Source organism: Eschrichtius robustus, chromosome 14 (assembly GCF_028021215.1).
Source record: "Eschrichtius robustus isolate mEscRob2 chromosome 14, mEscRob2.pri, whole genome shotgun sequence".
Taxonomy (NCBI): domain Eukaryota; kingdom Metazoa; phylum Chordata; class Mammalia; order Artiodactyla; family Eschrichtiidae; genus Eschrichtius; species Eschrichtius robustus.
In genome coordinates this window covers 36,016,232-36,039,775 of record NC_090837.1, presented here as the reverse complement: position 1 = coordinate 36,039,775, position 23,544 = coordinate 36,016,232, and the positions used below count along the sequence as shown (strand labels likewise).

The 23,544-nt window shown below is 52.3% G+C and overlaps 1 protein-coding gene across 1 annotated transcript in view; it reads left to right on the top strand.

The window, feature by feature from the left end:
• The window catches only part of EMILIN2 (elastin microfibril interfacer 2), a 50,451-nt gene extending 28,494 nt beyond the window's left edge, over positions 1–21,957 (top strand). Inside the window, exons 4-8 of the mRNA XM_068562329.1 lie at positions 1,376–3,286; positions 16,818–17,204; positions 18,557–18,589; positions 19,137–19,265; positions 20,930–21,957. Of these exons, the coding sequence (XP_068418430.1) occupies positions 1,376–3,286; positions 16,818–17,204; positions 18,557–18,589; positions 19,137–19,265; positions 20,930–21,267 (2,798 nt within the window). The 3' untranslated portion in view covers positions 21,268–21,957. The remainder of the gene's footprint in view (positions 1–1,375; positions 3,287–16,817; positions 17,205–18,556; positions 18,590–19,136; positions 19,266–20,929) is intronic.
• The last annotated feature ends 1,587 nt before the right edge of the window (positions 21,958–23,544 follow it).

Below are 23,544 nucleotides of genomic sequence, written 5' to 3'. Positions count from 1 at the left end.
CCTAGTGCCTCAGATTAAAAACAAAATAAATTTATTTATTTATTTTTGGCTGCGTTGGGTCTTCATTGCTGTGTGCGGGCTTTCTCTAGTTGCGGTGAGCGGGGGCTACTCTTTGTTGGGGTGCGCGGGCTTCTCATTGCAGTGGCTCCTCTTGTTACAGAGCATGGACTCTGGGCACGTGAGCTTCAGTAGTTGTGGCACACGGGCTCAGCAGTTGTGGCTCGCAGGCTCTGGAGCACAGGCTCAGTAGTTGTGGCGCACGGGCTTAGCTTCTCTGCGGCATGTGGGATCTTCCCGGACCAGGGCTAGAACCTGTGTTCCCTGCATTGGCAGGCAGATTCTTAACCACTGCACCACCAGGGAAGTCCAGTGCCTCAGATTCTGATAACCTGCTTTTTGTTTAATTTACCTCTCTCTCTGTACGTTAGTTTATTTTCATTTTATGACTCATCACAATTATTTTATACTAATTTTTTTCTTTTGGACTGTTTCCTTGCAGGGTACATTTCTTAAAGTAGGATTATCAAAAATTGAATGTTTGGGGAATTCCTTGGCGGTCCAGTGGTTAGGACTCTGTGCTTCCACTGCACAGGGCACGGGTTGGATCCCTGGTCCCGGAACTAGGATCCAGCAAGCCACGCGGGGCTTGGCCAAAAAAAATTCAATGTTCGTATTCTTTGACTTAGTGACTCTCACTACTTAGGGCCATGTAGCTCTGTTGTTGGGAGATGCCAGTAGACTCTGTTGCTTTATCTCTCATTTGCTGTTAGTTTCCCCAGCTGCATGACAGCACTGAACAATGTCTATGAGAGTCTTTTAGCACAGGGATGCTATTAAAAGTAAGCAAACATTTAGGGGTTGCTTGGAGGATAACTTGTTGCTCGTGTGATATCATACCACCCAACTGCTAATGGGTGGATCTCAAGTGGGTTCTTGTGGTTTTACAGAATGCAGTCAACCGTCAGGGTGTGGGTGCAGTTACTAATGTGGGAATGATGTGTGTTCATATGATAACACAAATAAAGAGTATCTCCCTTCAGGGTGAAAGAGGCCATTGAGTATCTATTATGTGCCATGTAAATATCCTCTTAACAACCCAAGAGGGAAGATAGTACCTCTGCTTCATAGATGAGGGGATTATAGTTCACAGAAGTGAGTTAACCTGCTCGAGGGCAGACTGTAAACAGCAGAGCCAGAATGCCCCTGGAGGTCTATTTTACTTAAAGCCCATAGTCTTTTCTACTCTAGCACAATAATTACCTGCAGTGAGAAGGGAGCTGTAAGTGAATCCCATGAATACCCTGTTTATTGTCTTTGCAGAAACTGGGTAAAGGTAGAAAATGTTAAGTCATGTCCCACTCTTTCTTTGTAACAGACAATGAACCAAGCCGAGTCTCAGAGCCTGAGAAGACTTTGTCACCAACTCCTGCAGCAGAACTAAGTCGGACCGTAGATCCAAAACAGGGGCCCCTAGAACTTCAGGAAAAGAAAATCCAGGTGCTTGAGGAGAAGGTTCTCCGACTCACAAGGACGGTTCTTGATCTCCAGTCTTCCATTGCTGGAGTGAATGAAAACCTCAAACACTCCATTCAGGATGATGCCAGCAAAATGCTGGCATCGTGGCTCAGTAACCTGCACCCCCAGCCAGTGCCTGACAGTGCCGTTGGTGGAGAACCAGAAACGGTCCAGCTTCCTGGTGTCCTCAACAATAAGGAGTCTGGCATGAAGGACATCAAGTCTGAATTGGCTGAAGTCAAGGATGCTCTGAAGACCAAGAGTAGCAAGCTGGAAGAGCTGGATGGGAAAGTGAAGGGCTATGAAGGGCAGCTCAAACAGCTCCAGGAGGCGGCCCAGGGCCCTACGGTCACCATGACGACCAATGAGCTCTACCAAGCGTATGTCGATAGTCAGATTGATGCCCTGAGAGAGGAGCTCATGGAGGGAATGGACAGGAAGCTGGCTGATCTGAAGAACTCGTGTGAGTATAAGCTCATTGGTCTCCAGCAGCACTGTGATGACTATGGGAGCAGCTACCTGGGAGTGATCGAGCTTATAGGAGAGAAGGAAACCAACCTGAGAAAAGAAATCAGTGACCTTCGAGCCCGGGTCCAAGACCCTTCGACCAGGGCAAATTGCTGTGACGGTGCCAAGCATGGTGACTTTGGGCAACAGATCAAGATGTTAGACCAGAAAATTGAAAGAGTTGCTGAAGCGACCAGAATGCTGAACGGACGACTAGACAATGAGTTTGACCGCCTCGTAGTTCCAGAGCCGGATGTGGACTTCGATGCCAGATGGAATGAACTGGATGCAAGGATCAACGTGACAGAGAAGAACGCGGAGGAACACTGCTTTTACATTGAAGAAACCCTCCGGGGGACCATCAGTGGGGAGGTAGATGACTTGAAGCAGCTTCTTGATCAGAAAATCCAGTCTCTGGAGGAGCGGCTGGGGAGCGCTCTCCTGGCGATGGCCAACGGCTCGGAGGCAGAACTCGCTCCCCCAGCGTCAGCCCCGCCTGGTGGGTCGGGGGCTGGGAATGAGCAGGTCATGGTGGAGTTAAACCACCTGAAGGGCAAAGTGCAAGTGGTGGAGGATATGTGCCTACAGAACTTCCAGGGAGAGCCTCGTGGGAGAGAAGATACTTTGCGAAAAGGAGACGACTCCTCAGCAGGTGACACTTTGAGCCTTTTGAAATCTCTAAATGACACAATGCATAGGAAGTTTCAAGAAACCGAGCGTAGCATCCAGAGACTTCAACAGGATTTTAGTTTTCTTTATTCTCAACTAAACCGCACAGAAGACCACGTGAGTCATCTTCATAATGAGCTGAGCAGTGGTAGAGAAGGTGAAAAGGCTGCAGGACGTGGGTCTTCTAAGGGGGGTGAGCCCCTCCCGTCTCCCCCGGCCGCCTCGGTGCATTGTTGCGACCAGCTGGAGGAGAGGTGGCAGCGGCTGCAGGGCCAGGTCCTCGCCGAGCTGGACACTTGTAAGGAGAAGACACACGGGGTCCAGAGGGGGGTCTCCGTGGTGGAGGACAGGTTGTCTCATATGGAGAAAACCTGCAGCAAACTGGACTCCATCTCAGGAAGTCTTCAGAAAATCAAGGAAGGGCTCAACAAGCATGTCAGCAGCCTCTGGAGTTGTGTCAGGCAGATGAACGGGACGCTCCAGACACATTCTGGAGACATCTCTGGCCTGAAGAATTCAGTCCAGCAGTTCTATAGCCATGTTTTCCAGATTTCTACTGACTTGCAAGATCTGATCAGATTTCAACCATCGGCAAGTAAGTGGACCTTTACAATTCCATTTCTTGTAATTGTTTGCAACACATATTATGCTAGGTTTTGGATGGTTTGTGGAATTAACTACATCACTGCTAACCAAAGTGTGCTTCATAGATGGGGACCAGTTTGTGAATCGTTTGGTGCTGGGTAAAATTAAGGCAAATACCAACAGTGAGAGAAAGTATTTAGAAACTTTTAACATAATTTGACATCACCGTAGCATTCAAGCACACGGTCTGTGCATTTTGCAAATTATCAGCCGACGGCAAATTGAAAAATGCAAGAGGAAAACTGGTCCTTCCCCACAGGTGGGTGGTAGAAGGTTGATCTATACTATCATGTCTGTGAGCTTAGAGTCGGGGTCAGATTTGTGGCATAACAGCTTGGGGCGGTGGATATGTTGTCTTGTTTTCTACTCAGGGAGTCTCCTGTGTGTGTATCCATTCACCTCTGTGTGAGCATCACTTCTGTTTGCTGGTGTCGTTAGAATCTCTGTCATTATCATGACCGAGCATCCTCGTTGAGCATCCTCTTGTTCCCTAAAATCTAGGGCCTACATGATGGCAGGTAGAATGCGTTGTATTCCCTTCCAAAGACAGAGACAGGACCGTGGACAAAAGCACTTTAGGGGCAGTAACTGTTTAAAGCCCCATAGTCTCCAGAACAAGGACGCTCATAAGTTGCGCTTAGGGCAACGCTGGCTGCACATGACACACTCGACAAATGTTTGTTGAATGAATGAATGAATGAATTGAATGAATGAATGGTCCCTTAATAGTACTGAGTGATATATTCAAGTTAATTTCTGTTATTTGGGGGTTCAGCACATCATCCCTGAAGGATAGAGCATGCCTTGTACCTGGATTCAGTAGCCTCAGTACTGAGCCAGCCTTTTCTAATGGACGCGGGAGGGATGAGCGGGGAGCTCACATTTATTGAGCGCTTTTTATTTGAATCAGCACCGGCCTAGTCCCCTCAGGGATGTGTTCCAAGGTCGCACAGCTGGGAAGCGGTGGAGGTGGGGTGAGGACCCCAGGCGCTGTCCTCCAGGCCTGCACACATCTCCCCTATGTCTCCCAGAGCTGAACGCACACTTACTGGGTCCATGAGGACTTGGGGAGGGCCAGCCATGTGCCCGAAAGGACCCCACTTCCTGACCAATCGTGTCTTCTTTGTTGGCCTTTATCTCACATTTCCACCTTGCTCAGCTCCAGGTGACAAAGGCCCTTACCTGTTGATGCAAGTTCCTGGCCTGGTGTGAGCTTATAGAATTTTAGGATCGGGTCCCAGCTGAGACTTACAGCCTGAGAAGGGGAGGCTGGAGCAGGAGAAGCAGACGAACCCTGGCCTGGCCGGGGAGAGCCAGGACCTGGTCCCCAGGAGGCGGGAGGGTCCCAGGTGGTGGGTGGGAAGTGCTTTGAACCTTCCCAGAGATAAGGAGTTTGTAGATAAGGAATTACCCAGGCAGTCCCGATATTTATAACCCTCCCCCTCCCCTCCCCCCAGGCCCATGCAGCTCCCCTATCTCTGGAATGTTGGGTAAAGGTCACAGGACTATGTGTGTACATAGAATGATTGTCCCTCATGGTGACAGTTCTGTCTGGACTGTGCTTTATAACAACAGATTGAACCAGATATTTCCAGTTGATTTGCAGCTCCCAGGCAGTGTGGGAAGCTGTGTTAACTCCTTCACGCTTGGCTGTGAAAGGAGGGGTCGGGGGTGAGTGCCTTTAAAGAGAATGTGGCTTCCAAAAGATGATCCTTTTGGAATGAATTCATTGTTGTGAGTGTAGAAAGCATGGATTTCCGAGAATTTCATTGAAAAGAGACAAACAGGCAGAGTCTATCCATCCTTGCGGTGCATCCAGGTCTAGGAGAACCTGAGCCTGAGAGGTCTGTGGGTGAATCTGGAGTTCAGGTCACATGGACCAAATAAGAGTCAACAGTACAGGGGCTTCCCTGGTGGCGCAGTGGTTAAGAATCCGCCTGCCAGTGCAGGGGACACAGGTTCAAGCCCCAGTCCGGGAAGATCCCAAATGCTGCGCCACAACTACTGAGCCTGTGCTCTAGAGCCCGCGAGCCACAACTACTGAGCCCACGTGCCTAGAGCCCGTGCTCCGCAACAAGAGAAGCCACCACAATGAGAAGCCCGTGCACCGCAACAAAGAGTGGCCCCCACTTGCCGCAACTAGAGAAAGCCCGGGCGCAGCAATGAAGACCCAACACAGCCCAAAAAAAAAAAAAACAAAAAAGACTCAACGGTACATTTATTGAGCACCTACTATGTGCAGGGCTCTGTGAGGGGTGCAGAGGTGAGTAGCACGACCCTCACCCTCCAGGCGTTTTCAGTCACGGGGGTAACGACATGCACCGGTCTACAGAGAGGATGAATGAGGTGGTGTGTCAAGGCACAGTGAGTGGTGTCAGGGTTTATCCTTTTAGTTCATTGGATCTTACTGAACCCGTACTTTGTGGGAGTAATGAGCTATGTCTGTGGAGTATGTGGATGTGCGACAGTGTGTGTGGCAGTGACATTCTGAGGGGAAACAGGCAGACAGAGATGGGCACAGGCACATGGCCACTGTGGAAGTCAGGGAGGGCTTCTCGGAGGAGGGAGCCTTCAATGATGAGGAGGTTGAGAGTTCAGAGGCTGGTGGGGTGAAGGGTAAGGTGGAGTGATGAGAGAAGCTTCTGGAAGGAGGCGTTACTGGAGCTCATACTGAGGGGTGGGTAGGGTTCAGCAAAGCAGGAGGGGAGGACATACCTGCTGAGGAGTTGTGTGAATGGGCCCGTTATTTACTGCGGTGTGACAGCCTACCCCAAATCTTGGTGGCTTAAAACAGCAAAGCTCTATCGTTTTCCATTATTCTGCGGGTCAGGAAACTGGCTTGGCCGTTCTTCTGCTCCATTTGGTGTCAGCATGAGTCACTCGCTCAGCTGCAGTCAGGGGGCTGGTGGGCCCAGCTGGGCTGGAAGGTCCGGGCAGACGGGTCATGTGCCCGGTGCCTCAGGGGTCCCTCCGCAGGGCCATCCTCTGTCTCTTCGTGTGGCTGACTTGGGCCTCCTCACAGCAGGTGGTCTCGGGTAGTCAGACTTATCACATGGTGAAAGCGGAAGCCTCTTCCAGGCGAGGCCCGGAGCTGGCATGGTGTCCCTTCTGCCACATTCCATTGGTCAAGGCAAGGTGATGCGGCTGGTGGGCGACGGGAGAGAGGGAATATTAACGACAGTCGTCATCTCTCCCGCTGCGAGCCAAGGTCCAGAGCTGAGAATGCAGGATGTAGCCACCAGAAGCCACGTTGCTGGGCCAGGGACTCACACTCTGCTGTTTCTACTGCCCTGTTCACAGACCCCATTCTTTTCTTTAGAAGCAGCCGGAGGGGGCGGAACTACCCACGGGGCAGCCGGGGGAGCAGAAGGGGCTTCAGCTGGCGCTCAGATAGATCCGAGTCTCTTTGTTACCTGCCACCCCCCGCATCGTTGGTGCAGATGTTCTTCCCTGGGGTTTAAAAGAGATTCTTGAGATTTTTTTAAAATTGATTTTTATTGGAGTAGAGTTGATTTACAATGTTGTGTTAGTTTCTGCTATACAGCAAAGTGAATCAGTTATACACATACACATATCCACTCTTTTTTAGATTCTTTTCCATATAGGTCATTACAGAGTATTGAATAGAATTCCCTGTGCTATACAGTAGGTTCTTATTACTTATCTATTTTATTTTATATACAGTAGTGTGTATGTGTCAATCCCAATCTCCCAATTTATCCCTCTGATTCTTGAGATTATATACAAATGTTTGGTTACTTTTTTGGACGAAAGGCCCGTGCCTGTCATCTAGGACTCAGAGCACTGCCTAACTTCTTTTTTTTTTTTTTTTTTTTTTGGTTAATTAATTAATTAATTAATTAATTAATTAATTTTTGGCTGCTTTGGTTCTTCGTTGCTGTGTGCAGCTTTCTCTAGTTGTGGCGAGTGGGGGCTACTCTTCGTTGCAGCGCATGGGCTTCTCATTGTGGTGGCTTCTCTTGTTGCAGAGCATGGGCTCTAGGCACATGGGCTTCAGTAGTTGCGGCATGCGGGCTCAGTAGTTGTGGCACACGGGCTTAGTTGCTCCATGGCATGTGGGATCTTCCCGCACCAGGGCTCGAACCCGTGTCCCCTGCATTGGCAGGCGGATTCTTAACCACTGCACCACCAGGGAAGCCCAGCACTGCCTAACTTCTAAAAGGTGAAGAACCACTGTATTGGGTGTGACACCCCTCTCCTGGGCCCCATATGCCCCACCCCTTCATTTATATAGTCATTCATTCAACAGATACTTACTGAGTCATGTCCTAGGGCTGGCGTTTCAGCCCTGAAGGACCTTACACTCTAGTGCGTAAGACACATAATGCACAGCCCAGCAAATGAAGATCTGATTTCAGCTGGCGATCAGTGTGTGGGGAAAGACCCAACAGAGAAGGTGATAGAGGATGGGGGACTTTGTATTTTAGATCAGAGGTCGGGGAGGGTTGCTCAGTGGAGATGACATTTGAGCAGAGACATGAATAAGACGAGGGAGCGAGCCCTGCAGAGATCTGTGTTCCCGGCAGAGGGAAAAGCATGTTCAAAGGCCCTGAGGCAGGAATGTGTTTTTCCTGATTGAGGACTCAGAATGCCAGTTTGATCAGGTCTGTGAGCAAGGGGGAAAGTCATAGGCAGTGAGGTCAGGGAGTAGGAATCAGATGAGGTGGGATTTTATAGGCTGTGATAACGGATTTGGATTTTAAGTATCATGAGAAACTCTTGGAGAATTTAGAGCCAGGAAGTGATTATTATTTCCCAGGTTTGCAATCCCAGCTACTCTACACATTCTTTGTGACTTTGGGCAAGTTATTTATCTACTTAATGCCTCACTTTCTACACCTGTTAATTGGAGAGACTCATGATAACAATAATACCTCAAAAAGTTAGTATGAGGATTAATATACCTAACTAGTGGAGTATTAAATAGTGCCTGGCACTTGGTAATCCCTCAATAAATACCAGCTGTGATGGTGGCCCTGTGTCCCCCGTGGTGGATGTTCATTCTGCTCCTGGGTGAACTTCTCTCTTTCTCTTCCTACCAGCCCCTGGGCCTGCAGCCTCAGAGGAGTGAGAGCAGGCTTGTCTACACCGCAGACATGGGATGAGAGCCCTGGGTGTGGGGCTCCTGGCTGCTCTGTCAAATGTTTCTAGAAAGCCAGAGGGTTTTGTTTTTTTCCTTCTTTCCCTTTCCTTTTCTTCTTTTCTAAATTGGGAGTCAGGTAGAAAGTGTAAAAAGCCTAGAAATCTCCCCTTCCTAGCATTCAGGATTCATGTTCAAATAAATTAGCTTCTGAAGGGCAAGGAGATGGGGAAGTCCTTTGTTCTTCTGTGGATGTGGCCCTAGGCTTTGGCCTTCTGTGCCCGGTCCCACGGGCTCCTGTTTTCAGTGTTGGTTCTTCACACCATCTCCCCAGCACCCTGTCCCTTTCCTTTAGCTGCAACTTGTCCCCAGGTTGACTGAAATTGTCGGGTAGGGGTCGCTGTGTCGCTGGCAGCTCCAGGGTCTGCCCCCAGCGTGGCTGAAAGCCAGAGTCTGCTTTCTGCCGGGGCCCTGGGACCAGACTGTGATGTTTCTGCTGTTCCCCTTCCAGTTGGGACATAAGGGGAGTTCCCATTGCTGAGAAACCTGGGGCTCCCACCCGAGCCGAGATGGGGCAGAGGAATAGTCTGCGCGTCAGGGAAGCTCTCCTCCCCTGCGTCACGGTTCCAAGAAGGGCCATGCCTGCCGGACGTTGCAGCACTGTTTCAGCACACACCAGTGACAGCGGCACTGCTTCCTCTTTCTAATCCGCCATCTCTTTCTTCTGCAAATGTCTTAGGGCAATTTCTCATAACTACTTTTTTTCTCTCTTCTTTTAAATTTTAATTTTGTTGGAGTATAGTTGATTTACAATGTTGTGTTAGTTTCAGGTGTACAGCAAAGTGATTCAGTTACACATATACATATATTCATTCTTTTTTTTAGAGTCTTTTCTCATATAGGTGATCCCAGAATACTGAGTAGAGTTCCCTGTGCTATACAGTAGGTCCTTGTTGGTTATCTATCACATATAGTAGTGTGTGTGTGTTCATCCCAAGCTCCTGATTTATCCCTCTCCCCCTGACATTTCCCCTTTCGTAACCATAAGTCTGTTTTTGATATCTGTAAGTCTGATTCTGTTTTGTAAATAAGTTCATTTGTTTCATTTTTACAAAATTTGATTCCACATATGAGTGATAGCATATGATATTTGTCTTTGACTTACTTCACTTAGTATGATAATCTCTAGGTCTATCCATGTTATTGCAAATGGCATTATTTCCTTCTTTTTTATGGCTGAATAGTATTCCATTGTACGTATATGTACCACATCATCTTTATCCATTCCTCTGTCGATGGACATTTAGGTTGCTTCCATGTCTTGGCTATTGTAAATAGTGCTGCAGTGAACATTGGGGTGCATGTATCCTTTCAGATGATGGTTTTCTCCAGATAGATGCCCAGGAGTGGGATTGCTGGATCATATGGTAGTTCTATTTTTAGTTTTGAATTATATTAATAACGTTTCATTCGGGGGTATTACAGACTTAAGAATCCCATCTTTATCCAGTTGCTTAGCCTAAGCAGCCTAAGCTGCGCTGTAAGAATGAAAAAGTACAGATTTTTCAAATAAGTATTTAACCGTAAAGCATGGCCAGGGGAAGTGTGGCCTGATGCCAGTGTTATGACGGTTTTGGCCCTCAACTTGAAATTGGCTGAGTTTGGGGCCAGTGTAGGTCCAAGATATTATGATGGAGTAAGTCAGAGTTTTGTAAATACATAAAGGCTAAACAAACTGCCCACATTCAGACCACACCAACTCCGGACGATACCTGCCCTTTTGCCCTGTGAGCATCTGGTTGTTGTAAAGCTCTTTAGTTGGTGAAAGTTGCAGCTGCTTTTCTCCATCTTAACGTTGACTTTAGAACTGCCATGTTCCGGGAGGGCTCTCCCACAGCTGCGTGCAGAATCCTCTGTGAGCTTTACAAAAATAAGAACTCTGGGCTCACTCGGGAGATTCCTGCTCAGCAGGGATGAGGTCAGATCCAGGAATTTGTAATTAAATTTGTAATTAAAACAAAGAACCCCCTAGCTCTGGTCCCAGAAGTGGAAGGCAGGCCCCCTCAGAGGCGGCACCGGGGCTGCCGTGCCCAGAAAGAAGAGGAGCGGGGGCGGGAGGGCGGTGAGGAGAGAGGATAAAATCCCGGACTTGACCCAGCGTCACCCACGCAAGCTCCACCGTGACGTGCGCGTCCACTGAGGGACTCTGCTCCGCTGTTGATGTGTCTCCTTAGGCCTTGACTACTGCAGCTTTATAGTGAGTCTGCAAATCAGGTAGATCCTCTCTCTGCATTTCCATATACAACTTAGAATCAGCTTGTGAATTTCTACCAGAAAGAATCCCCCAGTGATGCTGATGCTTGGGTCCGCCTCTCTGGGATTCAGTGACATCGAATGACTCTCGGTCCCAAATGAGCTGCCCCCGATGTCAGCAGGAGCGGCCGGAGCCGTCTCTCTGTGTCAGCGTTCTCTAGGTTGTACTTTTCAGAAATGTCGACCTGTTTCCCCTGTTGAGCCTGATTCCACGGGCTTCCGGAAGTGTGATCACGTCTGGACTCCTTTCTCGGCTGGGCCAGTGGGCTCTGTCCTCTAGAGGAAGAGTCGGTCCGGGCCCTTCTGTGATGGAACCACAGCGCCCCTTGGACGAGCTTGAACGCTTTTCCTCTTCGTTCCAACCAAAGCCCAAAGCAGCATTTCGACTGCCATTTGCTCCGAGTAGGACCGTTCCTGCGCACGCATGGTTTCCCTTCCTCTGCTGTCAGGGGAGCAGTGCAGGGTTTCTGTGGGTTGTCTCCCCAGTCCTGAGAGTCCTTCACACGCCTCCACGGCCTGTCTTCCCTCAGCCTTTCTGCAGGGAGACCAGCAAGCGTCTCCTCGGAAGCCCCTGCCTCGTGCCCGCCCTGTGCCGGTCAGTGAGAGCAACACGGTCCCGGGGAACCTCCTGCTGAGCCTCGCGTTTCTCAGGCCCTTCCCAAGAACTGAGCTTTGCCGGGCAGTGTGGCCCTCCGTCCACTTAGCCTGCTGTATGTCAGCATGTGGATGGGTTTTTTTTTTAAAAGTCAGAAGTCTTGGGAATTCCCTGGAAGTCCAGTGGTTAGGACTCCACGCTGTCACTGCTGAGGGCACAGGTTCAGTCCCTGGTCGAGGAACTAAGACCCTGCAAGCTGTGCGGCGTGGCCAAAAAATAAATAAATAAAAGAAAATATGAAGTCAGAAGGCTTGATTGACATCTTTAAAATAGTCCCCCGTAATTGCAGGGTTTGCTCAGCAGACACACCCCTGGGATGCCAGGCAGCTCAGCTTCCCCCCAACTGGGAATTGCCCTTGACGTTTGCACAGTGTTTTACAGTCAGGGACGCGCCCCTGCACCCATCACTTCAACTGATTGGCACCGATTCCGCCGGCTTGTCAGGAGGCTTTGCTGGTTTAGCCCGAGTGACGGCTGAGCTGATAACTCAGGAGGTTTCTGTGGCTTTCCTTCAGCCACACCACCACCAAGACTCTAACGTCCAAGGCCCGTGTCTGTCCCCGCATCCCTGCTCTGTGACAAGATACCACCAAGTTGCCAGGCACAGCCACGGGGCCGGAACTTTGGCGATTTAGCTGCCACTCTGCAGGGTTCTCTGGCGGCTGCAGGAGGAGCCAGACCACCCAGGCTCCTGACAGCGGAGGAAGGCATGTCAGTCTCGTGGACTCTTGGGGATTTCCTTAGGCAGGTCTTTGTCTTAGCAAAGTTGAAATTGGCTTTTAATAAGAACTTTAATGGAGAGGGAGTGGCCTTTCCTACATGGTGTCAGGTCCATCCTTGGTAAGGCTGTGGCCCTGCCCATCGCGCGCACAGTGGCACAAGGGCCACACTGTGGCATCAGGACCAGTGCCTTGGGGCAAGTTCTGGAACAAAAGCAAGCGCACGTGTGGCTGATCATTCCTCCTCCTTCCTCGCACGTGAAACATGGGCAGCAACACTTGGCTCTTATGAGGAACTCAGTACAAATGGTCACTCTCTGGATTAGAAACATATGCTCGCTTTGGAAAGACATTGACTGCCAGAGTTATCTTTCCAGAATGAGCAAGATGCCGTCCAGTCTTTGTTACAACCACGTAATAAATGTGTGCATTAGAAACACCACGTGATGCGCTGGGCTGAGCCTGTGCTGGGGGCCAGGGCTGGGGAGCAGTCTGGAGCCGGGGCAGCTTTCTCGTGACTGTCTTCGCTGTGATGTGAGTGGTGTTTTGGAGCCGCCTGTCCTGCACAGTGTGCTGGATGGACTCCCCACGGAGATTGGTGGAGGATATTTGGCCCAAGCAGGTTGTTCATTTGCTTCCCTCTACCTTCCACTTGCTATGACAAGCCTGGGTGTTGAGGGAGTGGTGAACGTAAAAGAGAACCATCACTGACTCTAGGCACTGGCATTGCCCTTATAGGACCCCAGAATGATTATCGTTGGCAAAATTAGGGCGCCTAATTGAATGGTTGGCAGGAGTGAGGGTGCAGCCCATGGTACCTGCTGTACTTCCAGCCTTCCCTCATTCACCAAATACTTAGATGTCTCAGTGTCACGTGCCAGGCCCTGGGGATAAAAGATCATTAAAATGTGTCAAGTGCTCATCAGCCAGCAAGAAAGGAGAGATGTAAAAAACTGAAAAGACCCGTTAGAGGCCAGAGTGGTTCATGGTTCGGAGGCAGGATGTTTAAGCCCTACAGATTCATGACGGCTTCACGAGGAGGGGGTGTCTGAACCGGGACTGCAGGGAGAGGTGTGTTTCGGTGAGGGCACCTGAAGAGGCATTTTAGGGAGTGCGAACAGCAAAGCACAAAGGCAGGGACGCTCAGATGAGAGCCGGGCCCCAGTGGGGGTACTGAAGGTGGCAGGAGGCGATGGGGCAGGGGGTGGGGACACGGATGACGGAGGAGATTCTGTTGGATTTTATGAGCAGTGGAGGACAACCGGAGATTTCTGAGCAGGGAAAATGGCTAGGACGCGTTCTAAGAGCATTCTGAGAAAGGTGTGGAGGAAGGACCCAAAGGACAATTCAAAATTAGAATCAGCTGGACTTAGCCCAGATTGGGGCGTGTGTGATAAGCGAGAGCACCTGGACTAGGTGATGGGGCAAGCGACAGACAGGGGGGCTTCAGAGAAAGAGGGCTGGTTTGAAGGGTTTGGGGGGGGGGATAGGTACGAAAATGAGGACCCGGTTGAGGGGCTTGGTCAACTGTAATTCACTGAGGGTTGTAGGACTGAGGAAAAGTACTTGTTTTTAAATTTTGGGTGGAGACACATAAACGTGGGCTAAAGGGAAGGAGCTGGTGGGGTGGAAGGAAAGAGACGGAGGAGAGAGGGGTGATGCTGGAGGAGCACCTCCAGCAGAGAAGGGAGGTGGGGCTAAGGCAGGAGCCTGCGCCCCTGGGAGGGAGGCCAGCTTGTGAGCCTGGAAACAGCGTGAGGAGGGAGGGGGAGACAGACAAGGAGGGACCTGAGCTGGGACTGGAGGGAAAAGAGTTTAGAGACAGGCCCTGGGTGTCTTCCATAATTATGTCTTATAAAAATGAAATCGTTCTGAGAAGTTTATAATGAAAACCAGCTTTCCTGTCCCCTTTTCCCTGTTACCCTTCTCACCCCAGAGGTGGCCACGTGCCACTCTTTCAGCTGTTTTCTCCTTCTGATGTTTACCATCAATTTATCAGCTTTAGCTATCTCTATGTGGGTATTATTTGACATTATATATATTACTTATCAGCTGTAGACATTAGCCTATGTATTAGGCTCTCTCATGTCTCCCCCTGCCTCCCCTCCTCCCAGCTCCCACTGGAGTTATGCCACAAAAATCAAGTCAGGATTTATGCTATGAGGAGCTAAACAGCTCAATAGTGGCCAAATATGATCATGCTGCTTTTTGTTTTGCTTTTCTCTGAATTAGTAGTAGTGCTGCATTATTATTTGCTAGATTTTACATATCTGTTTTGGATTCTTCTCACCCTCTGATACCCTCTCAATACCATAAAAATTACCAGATCATTTGTCAGTTCCATTTTTTAAATTAGTGACCTCCCTCCGGGAGTTCTCTTCCTGACCCAGTCTGGACTGCTTATTCTCTGGACTTGCTCTAAAGCTTTCAATCTGAAACTTCCTTCACTACCATCCTGGAAATTTATTGAACCTCTCTCCTGTCTTAGACCCTTTTCTTTACTCTGCATTTCTTTCTTTCATGGTTTACTCCCTTGGTTCAGTGGAGTACATTTTCCAATAGCTTTCTAAGAAAGGGTGCTCGACAGTTTTGCTTGTTTGTCTTTAAATAGTGCATGCCTGGAAATGTCTTTATTCTAGTGTCACAACTGGCAGATATTTTAGCTGGGTATAGAATTCAAGGTTAGCAATGATATTCCCTCAGAATTTGAAGGTGTTCTTTTGTCTTCTGGTTTCCAGTACTGTTGAGAAGGCTGATGATGCCCTTCTGAGTTGAGGTCACTTTTTCGTTTTCCCCTGACAGTTTGTGTGGTCTTCTCTTTATCCTCAGTGTTCTGAATATGCTTTGGTTTGGGTCTTTCATTCAATAATTGTGCTGGGATCTTTCTTAGTTCTGAGAAATTGTGTATTTGAGTTTCTCCTTACTACCTCATCATCCCTATACCCGTTTTTCTGATCTTTCTTTTTGGGAAAGTCTTCTGGGTTGGAAAGAGTCTAATTTTCCTATGGTTTCTCTCCTGTTGTCCATTATTTTCTCTTCCTGGTCTACCTTCTGAAAGAGCACCTTGATTTTTATCATCTACCAACTGTTTCATTGAATTTTCTTATTTTGGCAAGTATATTTTTAATCAGCAAAGACTCATCTTTATTCTCTGGTTAGGCCTCTCTTAATACCAATCTATTCTTATACTTTGGATGCAGTGTCTTCTGTTTCTGAGATTATTACTTTTTTTTGTTTGTTTTTGTTTAAAGCAGGCACAGCGTTTATTAGAAGCACAGTACGTGTGGGAGAGCACGCAATGAAGCGGTTTATTTAGGGCAGAAGCTAAAGTTACACACTTGGAGAAGCCTGTGGGCATCCTCGCTAGTGAGGAGCACGCCTTATTACATGTTTATTTTCTTGTATTATCTCTTTAAAGTTCCTTTTTGTTCGTTGGTTTCCTTTCTCACTCTTGTCCTTCACTGTGGCTCGTGGCGTCCCCATGTCGGGAATTGCTTTGCCTCAGTTTCTAAGCCCAACCCAACTCTTCCCACCAGAGTCCTGAAGAGAATCAAGGCCTGATGCCTTTCCATTGTACGGTGTGAATGAACTTATCTTCAGTGCATCTAGAATGGTATTAGTTCTGTACCATCCATGGGGGAAATTAGAAAGTGGTCACTTCATTCACATCATTTTCCTTAGGGATTAATCCTCTCATGGAGTGTACTGGGTGGGAAAGGCTATTTGAGAAATAGTCTCCCTTTGGGGCTGGAGGTGGGCTAGCAACCTGTGAGTGGAGAAGGGGAGCATGGGTTCGATCTGCCATAATTACCTTTGTGAGTTTTAAAACAGAACTAGACAGTGGGGCACAATGCAGTTACTGATTTTGCTTGGTCATAATTTTGTAGCCATGGAAGCTGGGCCATTGCAGGCATAATACAGATTGAGGAGGTGGGTGGGGTTTGGCTTTTGAGGATGGTATTGTGACCAGTCCTGGTTATTTTTAGCTGTCTTACAGGCCTTAGGAAGGGCTTCCTGGAAGGTAGTTCCAGGAATGTATTCATAGGAGGAAAGGGTGGCAGCTTCCCGCTTGTGTCACAGCGCCATCCCAAGAGGGCAGGGAAATGTGAATCAGGACTTTTCTGCAGTGGAAATTCCCTCAGTTGGTGATTTTCTGCAGTGGAAATTCCCTCAGTTGGTGAGAGGTGGGGGGGCACTGCCACTCCTTTGGGAACTGTGCCTGCTGCAGAGGCAGCCCGAGCTCCCTGACACCTGCCTGGGTCCCGTGATGTCTGCACCCAGCAGGCCCTCGGCTTGTGAGGCTGTCCACAGTGACTGTGAGACTGGCTTGTTTGAGAGAATGCAAGGCCGTGGGTGGCAGCAAGCAGGCAGATACCCCTGTGGTATCACCATGTAGTGAAATCGGGGAGTTTTGGGTGCTGTTTTGGAGTGTGACCATCATGAAGAAAAGAGGGTGAAGATCCCCCTCCCCTGGGCAGGGGGTCCAGGCAGGCTGTCCCCACTCTGTGGCGGCTGCTCTTGTGTTTGCTGGTGGGCCCAGCCCAGGGACCCCGCGGAGGCCACAGGCCAGCCCCCCAAGCACACACGTTCCAGGGAGCCATGCCCACGGAGTCTCACAGAGGGGCCTGTGGTCGAGCAGTCAAGTCTGAGGTTTTGAACCCTGTGTATTTCTTTCCACTTTCCAAATGCTCAGCGGAGGAGCCCTCAGCAGCACCCCAGCCTCTGCCCCAAGGGAAGGCCCCGCACCCAGCAGAGGCCCCCACCAAGCCACCTGCTCCAGCGCTGACCCCTCCACCGCCGTCCAGTGCTCCCCCGCCGCCCAAGGACCCTGGACAGCAGCCGTACACAGGCCAGCAGCCTGTCCTGCCCAAGAAACGCCCCCGGCCACTGCCCCCGCTGCTGCGGCCCGGCTGGACGGGGCTGCCCTTCTTGCCTGGCTCCACCGGGGTCATTATGGAGACTGGAGAGGCCGGGCCCCCGGGCAGGATGGGCATGTCGGGGCGGGGACTGCCCCGGGGCGTGGATGGCCAGACTGGGCAGGGGCCCATCCCCAGGGCCGAAGGCTACGCGGGAGCACCAGGTAAGGGTCCCCCGCTGCTGGGCCATCTGAGCTACAGAAGGTGAGGATGCACAGAGGGGGCAGCCTGAGCCCCAGGAGGCTGCTGCAGGGTCTCTGCGGGTCATGGGTGCAGCCTTCAGGGTACAAGGTCCAAAACTTGGCTCTCCAAAGGTTCTGTGGTACCCTGGGGATAGTACATCATACTTAGAAATAGATTTGTGCCATGGGCTGTAATACCTGGACCACCCAGGCAGCTCCTTGATCTCCCTAGCAGGAAGTGTACTGGGGAAACCAAGAGGATACTGGGAGCTTGCGTAGCCACAAAGATGAGCACACATCAAAGTGGGTAGGCTGGAAGGTTCTGGCTCCAACCCTAGCTATGTCATTGCAAGGCTTAGCTCTTGTCAACAGCAAAGGGAGGATACTAATAGGACTTCAGAGAGTTATTGTGAGGATAGAGAAAAGCCTAGGTCAGTGCTTGGCCAGTTAAGTGCTCCACGTGAGTCGGAAGGTCAGCACCGTGGCGGTGAAGGAGGTGTTGGTGGTAGAGGAGGTGAAGTCAGGTAAAGGCAGGAGGGAGAAGAAAAAGGGAGTGAGCATTTATGGGACACCCACTGCATGCCAGGGACTGAACTAGGTACTGGATCTACAGCTTTCCCCACAGCACTGTGAAGTTGATATTCTACTGATAGATGAGGAAACTGAGGCTCTGTGCTATGACATATAAACACGTGATACTGCTTGGGGTAGATCACGTCAGCTGTCACAGGATAGTACCAACCAGTTGCCTCAGAGTTAAACCAAGCTGACAGTTGGAGGCACTCAGCCACGGGCACGGACAGCCTGCCTGAATGAAGCACCGTGGCTGCTGGGTAGGTGAGGTCACTGCCCTTCCTTCTCAGCCACCCCAAGCTCCAGTGATCACAGCTCTCAGGCAGGTGTGGTGACTTTTCTAAGATGACAGTTTTCCTTTTGTTAGTTCCACGTATCCTGGATGCTTATATTCTTTTGGGCAATTTGTTCATTTGTACGTCTGTCCTTCCTTCCACGCATCCATATGACAAACACTGCATCCAGTCTCCCTGGGGGCAAAGCTAGTGAACAGTCCCTGCTCCTGGAGGGCAAGCGTGGGAGTGGACATGTCAGTCTGTAGCCTGCTCGCTGGCTTGGGCCCCAAGGCTCCAGTCCATCTTCTTCCTATTCCCCCAGCCAGTTCGTCCGCAGGGCCGTCTTCTCTGTGCAGGCAGCTGGGAGTGGGTGCTCTTACTGTCTACTTACACAGTGTGAGAAACAGGCAGAAAAGGAGAGGCTCAGGAGAATGAGGTGCGCTGTTTGTTAGGGCTTTGACACTACATCTGCGTTTTGTTTTTCAGGGTACCCCAAGTCACCGCCTGTAGCCTCCCCAGGTACATTAGCCAGGACGGGAGGCCGAGGCGGGCGGTCCTGGGCAGCCCCCGTTTCCCGCCCCGCCCCCCACCACCCCCACCGCGGGTCCTGTCTCTTCCCTCTGGGCCGTTGGCACGGGTGCAGCGCTCCCCGGCTCACTTGCTCGCGTGCACACGAACACGCAACCGCCCCCGCCCCCGCCGCATGGCATCACGCACGCGCAAAGCTCCCGCCTCGCATGTGCACGCGCGCAGCCTCACAGCTCTCATCAGAGAAGCGCTCGCACAGAAGCACCTTGTGGGGCCTCGGCGCCCGCACCCCAGACATCATGCACAAGGCCCACGCATGCGCGAAGCCTCCCATCTCACGCAGCGGCCAACGCAGTCCACGCATGCGCACTCCCAGCAACTGCCTGCCACCCTGACAAGGGCACTGTCGGGCCCAGGATGTGAGGAGGGGGTGTGCCCACTTTGAGGCGAAATGCAAGGCCCAGGCTGCCCCCCGGGACGGCGCACAGGCCTCGGCTCGGGCGGGGCCTGACCGCAGGCGCATCCTCTCTCCGCCCAGGGGTCCCGGCGCCGTCTCTGGTGTCCTTCTCCGCGGGGCTCACCCGGAAGCCTTTCCCCAGCGATGCGGGCGTCGTCCTCTTTAACAAAGTGCTGGTGAACGACGGGGACGTGTACGACCCCAGCACCGGTGAGTCCGCCCACACACACGGCCGCTCGGGAGGACTCTCCCAGTCGGGAGGCTGTGAGGAAGGTCCCTCCCGGCTGCCACGACAGGTGCGCCCACGCCACTGCCGGGGGTTCGGTCCATGTGGTCCCCAGCCCCCGAGGACAGCGGGGACGAGAGGCCACCCCGGTGCCTGGGCTGCTGTCCTCGGGGCCGCGGGCATCTCACCTGCGGGAGGAGAGCCAGGACCCCCTGGTCCGCTGCTGTCCCCCCGCCCATGGGCACTAGCGGACCGGGGTGTCGCGTGCGCGCGGTGGCCGGGGCTCTGCGTGGCCCCTGGGAGGGAGTCGGCTCTCTGCGGGCAGAGATGTGAGTTGCCGCCCTGGCCCCGGGTCTCAGGACCGCGGGGCCTCGGGTTTTAGCGAGCATCAGAGTGAATGAACTGCAGAGCGTGTAAAAACGGGGCTCCTGGCCTCCCGGCCCATGGGCGTGAAGCTCGGCATCACACTCTGTTTTTAACGGGCTTGGAGGCGGGGGTGTGAGAAGGCTGCTTCGCTTTGTGCTCAAGTCGGGCTTCCCCCGGGGCCCTCACTCCACGCCGACAGGCCAGGTGCTCTCGGCACACAGGGACCGTGACCTACATTTCTCTCCTGTTCCCAGGATGCCCAGAACCATTCTCTCCAGCGGGGCTTCAGTAAAGGGAAGTTCTGCGTGACCCTGAGCAGACGCTGGCCATGTGCCCGGAGTGCTGGGGCCCGTCTGTCCCCAGGCTCTAAATTACTAAGTAGAGCTGGGGAAGGGAGCTGGGCGGCCTGGCACGTTTCAGGGCAGGTTGAAGACTCAGGCCCCTTAGCTTCCTTCTCAGCTCTCAGCCCGTGGTCAGTGGTCCATGTCCGGCCCCCTCCCCGGAGCCCTTGGGCAGTGGCCACTCCTGCCAGCACTGGGTCTGGCTGTGGGCCCACGTGCCGCTGCTCTGCAAATGGGCAACATCTGCGAACCTCATCCCCCCACCTCCGACCAGCCCTTCCCCTGCCTCCCCAACCCCAGAGCGTGTGTCTAAATACCAGCTCACTTCTGGCTGCACGTGGATGCCACCTGGGTACTGGTCCAGCAGGGAGCCTGGCTCTTCCAGCGGAGGAGGGCTGGCTGTGGCTGCATCTCTGGCTCAGTGTCTCTTCTTCCTGCGTTAATGACCGACCTTGTGGGGATTTTTTGGTCCTGCCTCCCCAGAAGGCAGCTAAGGCGTTTTGTGGATATCGTGCCCGTGAGGTCGATTCTAAGTTGGCCTCGAGGTGCTTTCAGTGACAGAGAAAACTCCCCAGAGGCAGCCAGGATCAGCGTGGCTGCTTCCTACCGATAAAACCTGGGTGAGGGGGTACAGGCCAGTGTGCGCAGTAAAGGGCCAGTTTTCCCTCAGGCTGCTGCTGGGTCTGCAGTGAGGACCAGGTCAGTGCGAGAGCAGTGCGGGCCAAGGGGACTGTCACTGTCATTGGGTGGGTTTAGTATAGAGGGGCTGCGCCCCTGAGTGGGCCTGCCTCCCGTGGGGAGGCTGAGCAGGACTTTGAGCCCAAACCCAGGCCACCCAGGGCAAACCCAGAGGCTGGTCTGCCTTCATCCGGGCTGTCAGCTTGTCGCAGAAGGCTGTGGTGGTGTCATGTGAACACCGGTGTCTGCTTTCCTCCTCCCAGGGGTCTTCACAGCTCCGTACGACGGGCGCTACCTGATCACGGCCACGCTCACCCCCGAGAGGGACACGTACGTGGAAGCCGTCCTTTCGGTCGCCAACGCCAGCGTGGCACAGCTGCACACGGCCGGCTACAAGAGAGAATTCCTGGAATACCACCGGCCCCAGGGGGCTCTGCACACTTGTGGGGGCCCGGGGGCATTCCACCTTATCGTGCACTTGAAGGCGGGGGACGGCGTCAACATCGTGGTGACTGGGGGCAGGTTGGCTCACACGGACTTTGACGAAATGTACTCCACGTTTAGTGGGGTTTTCTTATATCCTTTCCTGTCCCACCTCTGAGGTGGCCGGGCAAGGGAAGGGGTAAGAGTTGTAGGAACTCGGCAGCTTTAATGTATTCACAGTGTGTGTAACTGGAGCACTGGTCTAGTTTCCTGCAGACACCCCACCACCTCCCCCAGGTAAAGGCCACGCCTGGCTGCCAAGGCAGCGAGGAGTAAACCACAGGCTAACGTGGCCACGGCGCCTACGAGTCGGAAGCGCCCCTGCCTGCACGCCAGCTCCTCCCCCTGCGTCTCCCAGCTCCCACCTCTGGCTCTGCCGTGGCCTGAGCTCTCTCCGGGTGGCCTGTGCTGGGCCTACAGGGTGCTGACCGCAGAGGCTCCAACTGCTGCCCGGTGGGATCACGCCCTGCTGCTGGAGAAGGACGAGCCGCTGAGAGGAGGCAGAACTGGCACCAGTGGCCAGGCTTTACTGGAGCAGCGCTGTCGCCAGCTGCTTCTGTCTTCACTTACCCTGCATGCGGGAGAAGAGTTTAAACACTGAAGTGGCACGTGCCACCACAGACCTAGGGTGAGCAGTGGGCTGTCCCAGGTTTGGCTCGCCACCCCCCTCCCTCCCCCACCCCCCGCCCCGGGTTTGCCTGGCTGAGAGGGACACAGGAGAGACTGTCATGTGGCTTGTTGGGCTCCTTGAATGACATGTACGACTTAAGTGCAAAGACAGGGAGTGTCAATAAAGATGTAAAACAAACACTTCCAGTTAAGTCTGGTGCCTTCTGGATTGAGAGTTGCTGCTGAAAAGCAAACTACAGTAAATGACTTTAATGGCTGCAGAAAGTAAGCTTGAGTAAATTCATCTCAACCATGCATCTGTTATCCCTCAGCATCCACGCCGTGCACTTGGGGGTTGTTCTTGGCTTGTAAAGACAGACTAGATGTGCTTGGAGGTCAGAGTCCCCATGTGAGCCCCACAGCTGAAAACGGGGCTCCTCCAGGGGGTGCTGAACATTCACATTGAACCCGCAGCTGCCCAGCTCACAGCAGATGCAGCTATAAGGACTCCTGAGCTCCCAGGCAACAAGAGGCCCAAAACAAAACCGACCACACTGAACACCGAGGTCATCTGAGGAAAGCAGGACTCTCCCCGTGGAGAGCACGCTCTGTTCCCAGGAAGCCCAGGCTCCTCACTCCTCTACCAGCAGGACAGCAAACCCTTAGCTCCGAGTGGTCTTTGCTAATCAGGTTGGTAAAACCTGTTGGGCAACCAAGTGCCACTGCGGGGAGGCATGTCCCCCAGAGCCCTAGGGAAAGATGTGGACAATAGAAACAAGCTTCCTTGGCCGACATCAAGCCACCAAGCTACTCTTATGCTGTAGGAATGCTTTTTCCAGGACTGCTTGCAAATGAGAGCCCAGGGCAGCCGGTGGACAGAGAGAGAGAGAGGGCTTCTTCCTCACCCCCTCCACCAGCTAGGGCGAAGGGGCCAAGAACGGAAGGCGGGGCCCCTGTCCGGGGCATGGGGGTGGGGCAGCACACTTGCCCCGTTTCTGCAGCTGGGGGACTGGCTAGCAGTGGCTTCCTAGAAATGACTCATGGGAAAAACCCCACTGCAGTGGAGCATTTTCAGGAAAACCCAGTGGGCACATGCTTCTGCCCTCTCCACCTCACACCCCATTTAAAGACCTTACCTGGTGCCAAAGGGAACAAATGCTCAACAGCCGGAAAGGCAGGGAGCAGACAGAAGGCAGAGAATTACTTTCCTCCACTCCACAGACAGTGCTTAGAGCAGCAAGTAAAAGACACCCCCTCTGCCGGTGCATCCTGACTCATTTATTGACAACGGAGAAGTTCCGCTCTCTATCCACGACTGCAGCAGGTCCTGCGTTGACTTCAATGGGATGAAAGCTGGACCGTGGTTCACAGGAGTCAGCGTCTGTAGAAGGGAAAGGCTGTCCTCTTGCAGAGAGAGAAGCAAGCTGGGCTGAGCTCAGGCTGGGAGGCTTGGAGCAGCTCCTCCAGATGTCAGCGGCCCGGCGCTGTGAGCCTGGGAGTGAGACGCGCGGACCAGGCCCCTGAACTGCAATCAGGCACAAGGTTACAACTTCTGAAACAAGGGGCTGCTGGAAAGAAGGTCAGGGCGCCCCCCGAGAGAAGCAGAGACAGGACCGGGACGTTATGCCCCCACGTCTAACATCAGCAAATGGCCTGACGCTTAAATGGTGAAAAACGATAGACGACCAGCGGTAAAGACGGCAAATCAGTGCAAACTTCATTTGACGTCACTCCCGTGTTAGTGCATTAACCTTTCTCAGTGACCCTATCATCTTGAGTTATTTCT